The sequence below is a fragment of the Microcaecilia unicolor genome, chromosome 3 (assembly GCF_901765095.1).
Source record: "Microcaecilia unicolor chromosome 3, aMicUni1.1, whole genome shotgun sequence".
In the NCBI taxonomy this organism is placed as follows: domain Eukaryota; kingdom Metazoa; phylum Chordata; class Amphibia; order Gymnophiona; family Siphonopidae; genus Microcaecilia; species Microcaecilia unicolor.
The window spans coordinates 166520668-166526667 of record NC_044033.1 but is presented as its reverse complement, the minus strand read 5'-3'; the positions used below and the strand labels follow the sequence as shown (position 1 = coordinate 166526667).

The 6000-nt window shown below is 42.9% G+C and overlaps 1 protein-coding gene across 3 annotated transcripts in view; it reads right to left on the bottom strand.

Annotated features, from left to right (window-relative positions):
• Nucleotides 1–597: 597 nt before the first annotated feature.
• Nucleotides 598–6000, bottom strand: part of AKAP7 (A-kinase anchoring protein 7) — a 268593-nt gene continuing 263190 nt past the window's right edge. Inside the window, exons 9-10 of one of the 3 annotated variants that reach the window (XR_003941462.1) lie at nucleotides 1660–2285; nucleotides 1213–1304 (exon numbers count right to left, since the gene is read on the bottom strand). Coding sequence is in view for 2 of the 3 variants with exons in the window: in XM_030196544.1 (XP_030052404.1) it covers nucleotides 1102–1304 (203 nt within the window). In the remaining variant the exon portion in view is untranslated. Of the gene's footprint in view, nucleotides 2286–6000 lie in introns of all 3 variants that reach the window. The other 2 variants (XM_030196544.1, XM_030196545.1) reach the window with 2 other exon arrangements.

Here is a 6000-nt window from a genome sequence, read left to right as displayed (position 1 = left end):
AAATACTGATTTGTATGTTTTTGTGAGAAAAAAACGTCCAAATGCTGCTTTATGCCACTTTTTAGATGTTTTTCTATTTGAAAAATGAGCCCCATAAGTTATATAGATATTCACACACTTATGAAAACTGAAGATGTGCATTCATTTGAAATAACATAGGATATGTCAATGACATATCCTATGTCATTTTGTATTGTTTTTGAAATGAAATAATAGGAAAGCCCCTGAAATTTCAGGTTTTTCTCATGTCAATAGTGCACATTATTCTTCAAGACCATACACTACTGATAAATACTGCATGCTACTGAAGAATGTTGCACACTATAGAAGACAGTGAAGAAATGAACATTTTTTAAACAAAAACAAACACAAAGCCCAGCAATGACTCCAGACACAAACCAAACAGGGGCAGTCTGACCATTCGGGCAACCGGGCAGTGCCCGAGGACCCAGAGGCTCTGCCCGGTTGCCTGCTACCACTGGCAGTCCTACCTTGAAGAGTCCTGGTAGTCTAATGGCTTCTTCGGGGGCAGCCAGGCAGGAAAGAATTTCACTCTTTCCTGCCCGCTGCCGATAGTGTACCCGGAGCCGGCGCCACTGTGTTTTAAAAATGGTTGCTGAGACTGCCAGGGGAAGTCTCGGCAGCCATTTTGAAAACACGCCAGCGCCAGCTCCAGGCATACTAGCAGCAGCGGGCAGGAAAGAGTGAGATTCTTTCCTATCAGAATGCCCCTGAAGAAGCTACTAGACCACCAGGGACCTTCAAAGTAGTACTCACTTGCAGGGGTGTGGGAAGGGGGCGGCAACTGCTGCGGTGGGCAAGCTGTGATGTGCGTGAGGGGGGCAGCGGTCGGCAGTGGCTGGGGGGGCCCTGATGACCCTTACTGCCTGGGGACCCGACCACTGTCAATCTGCCCCTGCAAACAAATATGTCTTGCCTGCACAGCCCTAATGAAAATTGAACATCAATGAGGAATATTTTCCTACAGGTGATATGGACAAAAATGAATCCAATTTCATTCCAAAATGAGTGAGGTCTCTTGTTATTTGAGTTCTGTGTGTGAGAGGGTACATATATATACCTTCATAAAAGAGCTTAGCGTTACAAATGTGGAAAACTGGAGTCAACTACATCATCCTGATTACTCTTGCTACAGCTGGATATTGCTCCAAACACTTCTCTGTAAATGTTTGCCCTTGTCTGAGGAGTTGCCAGCAGTTCCTTTATCTCATTCAGTTTGGCCAGCATAGCCAGTGACTCTGTATGCAGGGCATTCTTAATTGAGTCTGCTTCTAGTTTCTTCCCTGCAGGAAAAGGACATAAAACAGACACTATACATAACCAACTCCAATCAACTGCATTATAAAGACAGAGTTCACAGATGAAAACTGGCAGTGCACTTGTTACGCCTGCATAATAGGATCACATGTGTATAAAAAGGTAGTGATTTGTAAAAAAAAAAAAAAAATATATATATATTTAACGTCAGTTGCTGTCACTGGAAAACAGTGCATAGTGTCACAATATTAAAAAAAAAAAAAAAGAAACGCTCACTGTACTATATGCTATGCATGTTATCTGTGATGCCAATCTGCAGTGGTAGTTAGCTGAGTAATGATTGTTGTCTTTGAGACAGTAATTTATATCTTTCTCCTTTACCATATGCAGTCTTTCAGTTCCATCCGACAATGCAGAAAGCACTGCTTCACAATACTGTAAGGCCACTTGTACACTCATTAGTTTCAATTCCAAAGCCAGGAGCAAAAGAATTCATTCCCTTTATGAAATCAACATCTTAGATCTTCCCAGCCCACAAACTGGCCTTTTATTTATTTATTTATTTTCTGGCTCTTGGTAGTTTTTCTCAGCAACATTCATTATAGTCTGATTTTCAAAATTCAGCACACTTTGATCTTGAAACTTCAGTAGGCATCCTTCTAGGCCAATCAGATTTTGATGGAATACACTAAGAAAGCACAAAGCAAATCTGACAGCAAAAACCAGCATCTCCAAGCAGGGATCAGGGCCCGGCGGCTGCCACTGGTATTCTGGGCACATTGGTTCTTCACCTGGGCTAGCATTTTCTATTCTTCATTTTCTGCTCTCACTATCATTTCCATTTTTATTGCTATTGGCAGTCTCCATAGCGCTCCCCCCTGTATGTCGGTTTTTATTTTGAGTTTCCTCTAGGTATTGTTGCACAGCCTTCAATACAGCATTCTCCACAAGCCTCTTGCTAAGGCTCACCAACTCAGCATCATCTGGCACTCTCTTGTTCTTTTCACCTATGCACCACAGTAGACAAAAAAGATCACTCGTTGAAAATTGCCAAGTTGTGAATTTGTTCTCAGTTTTCAACTACTCTGTTAAAAAATCCAGAATTGTATTGGGCAGGGAACTGATTACCTACTGCACCTGACTGTAATTTACCCTGAGCTTGGATCAGGAAAGGCAAGTAATCAAATCTAAAGCCCAAACCCAAGATTATCTCTTGAGCTGTGATTGTGATTGTGGGGGGGAGGATTAATTTTTTTTTAAGTTTGACCTAACAGCTTCCTCCTGCTGCTTTGTACTTCCTGCTCAAATATTGAGATCTGCTTCCAGAACCCTTCATTTGAAATACCCAGGGAATTTTTCTTTTTATCTCCCACTCCCACTACCCACTACATACCTCATACCTAATCTGGTGGCTGCACTGAAATTATGGTCCTGAATTTGGCCACCAGGTGTCACTACTATTAATGACCACGATTCCATCTCTCCTGCCAGGAGCTTTGAATGTTGCCTCCACATTTCTACCTGGTGAGTGGATCAGTGGAAGGGCTTACTCAACAATAATGAACAGCACTTGCCACCTGAGCCACCAGGCTGGCTGTTTGTGTGGTCTTAATAGATAATAGTCCTATCACAAATTTAATACACAATATCTATATTGGTTAATTAGTTGATATATTTAGCAGGTGACTTAACTGTCAAGCACATAGTACTTTAATGCCATTTGGTCTCAAGTACAGATTTCATTAAACCACTTGCAATAGCTGCTATATGAGTATTCTATATTTCTAGACTAACCATTTTGCCCCTGCCAACTCTGTTTCCATTCTAGTTCCTTCTGATAATTTGTAACTAAACAACACATACAGCAATTAAACAACACCTGCCCAAATTAATCATTATAGTAATACTGTACTGAATTCTGCATATTACCATTTCCCAAAGCTAGCATATTCCAGTTAATAAATTCAAAAGAAAATACTCTTTTTTTCTACCTTTCTTGTCTGTATATTTTATTTTCCATCATGTTGGTCCAAGTTTCTCTTTTCTGCTTACTTATCTATCTGGAAGCATTTCAGTTAATGCACTCCTGCAGAAACAGGAAGTTACATGAAAAGGGGATGGGGCGCAGCACAGAATAGTCACTGGGGCTGGTGTAGATAGAATTAGGTGAAACTCTGCCAGTGCTTAGGAGGGGAAAACCACTTTTAAAGGTAGACAGAGGGAGGGTAGCTTGAGAGAGAGAGAGCGAGAGAGAGATTGTGGGGTTGCCAGACCTGGGGATGGAGAGAAATGTGGGACATACTGCTGCTAGCCAGAGGAGCAGATTTTGTCCACTGCAGTGGGGCAGGTGAGGCAAGCTTTTGGTGCCCTGGACCAGTGCCTCATCTGGTCTATGCCTTGAGCCAGCCTTGGTATAAGTAGTGCTCTTTCCTATCTTACTAATAATGTCCTTTTCATATCTTTTGATTTTAGAAATTATTGTCAACTAGTTTAATTTGTATAGTATATCAAATACTAATAAGCCATAAACCATGTTCACCCCAAAACCAACCTTCCTAGAATGATCCTGTAAAACTGCATTTCTGGATCACTATTAAATTTTAAACTGCTCCACATAGCACCCATAATGGAAAAGATGTTGAGTGACTGTCAGACAGAGTGTAGTTTAACAATGGAACAGATAGCAGGGTTCTATTAGAAGATCTCAAAGGATGACAGAAAATGTATGTGCATGTATCTCATCCATACCCTTTACATGGGTGATTTTACTGCAGCTGCTCAGGATTGACTGTATTGGAAGAGACTCACATGAGCCCTTGCCATGACTGCCTTACTAGTGCTAGAGTATTAACTTGAAAAACTTAATATTCATTGTGGATATCCAGAAAACTAGTTGGGAACCACATTTTTAGAACAAGAGGTTTATTATTACTAGGATTTGATTATAAACGCCCTTCAATAAAACACATCACCCTGGTATAAAATAACAAAGATAAAATGAGTAAATAAATGAGGTCATAGTTTGAGGCTCAAAGAAAGTAAATGCAGGAATAAGGTGAGGCAATATTTCTTCATAGAAAAAATGGTGGATACATGGAATTTCCAATAAAGGTGGTAGGGGAATCCAAAGCGGAAGCACAATTAAAGAAGCCATGCGATAAGCACACAGAATCCTCAGTTGTTGTTTCATGAATGGGTTCAGGAAAAGTTTTAACAGTCAAATGAAGTATATTGTACACGAGAAGAAAAACCAAAAGCAAAATTAAGAAAAATAAATAATTACAAAATGGGTTGTTGACACAGAGTAGTAGCAAAAGGCAGAGTGAAATATTCATAACCAGCCATCACCCACTGAGCATTCAACAAAGAATATTTGCCCCACCTTAACATCATCACTCTCAGCCCTCCACTTGCCCCTTTTTTTAACATCTGCCCATCAAGCCCAATCACCCTTTTAGCCTATCCAACCCTTTACTTCTCCCCAGTTCCACAACTTTGCAAAGAATGTGTATTTGTTGCCAAACAGAACAATTCTGACACCACCAGATTGATGCATGTTTTTACAAGTGACGTGGGTCTAATACTTTCTTAGGTGGCAAATATAATAAGATCACTCATTAGTTATTTAGTGGAGGAGTGGAGGAGTAGCCTAGTGGTTAGCGCAGTGGACTTTGATCCTGGGGAACTGAGTTCATTTCCCACTGCAGCTCCTTGTGACTCTGGGCAAGTCACTTAACCCTCCATTGCCCCTGGTACAACATAAGTACCTGAATATATGTAAACCGCTTTGAATGTAGTTGCAAAAAACCTCAGAAAGACAGTATATCAAGTCCCATTTCCCTTTCCCTAGTTGAGATTCTAGATGGAATGTGCTACTATTGGAGATTCTAGATGGAATGTTGCTACTATTTGAGATTCTACATGGAATGTTAATGTTGCTATTCCACTAGCAACATTCCATGTAGAAGCCTGCCCTTGCAGATCAGCAACACAGCTGCGCAGGCTTCTGTTTCTGTGAGTCTGACGTCCTGCAGGGGCATAGCCATGGGTGGGCCCAGGCCCACCCACTTTCCCTCCAGGCCCGCCCATCGACATCTCCACCTTCGTTCTGGTCTCCCGCTGAAATCCACTGCTGCAGCTGCCGCCGCCGCCGCTTCTCTCCTGAGCAGCAGCAGGAACAAAAACAGGCGCTTCGCCGAGCCACCACTTCAGTTCAGCCGGCATAAGAAGATAAACAAGCGCGGGGCCGCCCACAGCAGCCGTCAGTCATGCACTGTCAGCTCTGCCTGTCCTCTGCTCCCGGAACGGGAAATTGACGTCAGCGGGGGCAGAGGATGGGAGAGCCGAAAGCGCAAGACTGAAGGCTGCTGCGGGCGGCCCCGCGCTTGTTTTTCTTCTTGTGTTGACGACGACGCTACTGCTGCTCCTGCTTCAGAGGGCCACAGTGAGAGAGGAAACGTGGCTGGTAGGGGAAGGGTGTCTGAGAGAGCAGAGGGGAGAGAAAAAAAGAAGAGGACGCTGGACAGTATAGAGAGAGAGCGAGAGATTGGGAGAGAGGGGACATGGAAAAGAGCAGGGGAGAGCCAGAGAGAGAGAAATGGGGAGAGAACATGGAAAAGAGCAGGGGAGAGAAAGAGGGCAGAGCCATGTGGGAGATGGGGAGAGAAGGGACATGGAAAAGAGCAGGGGAGAGCCAGAGAAAAAGGGGACATGGAAAAGAGC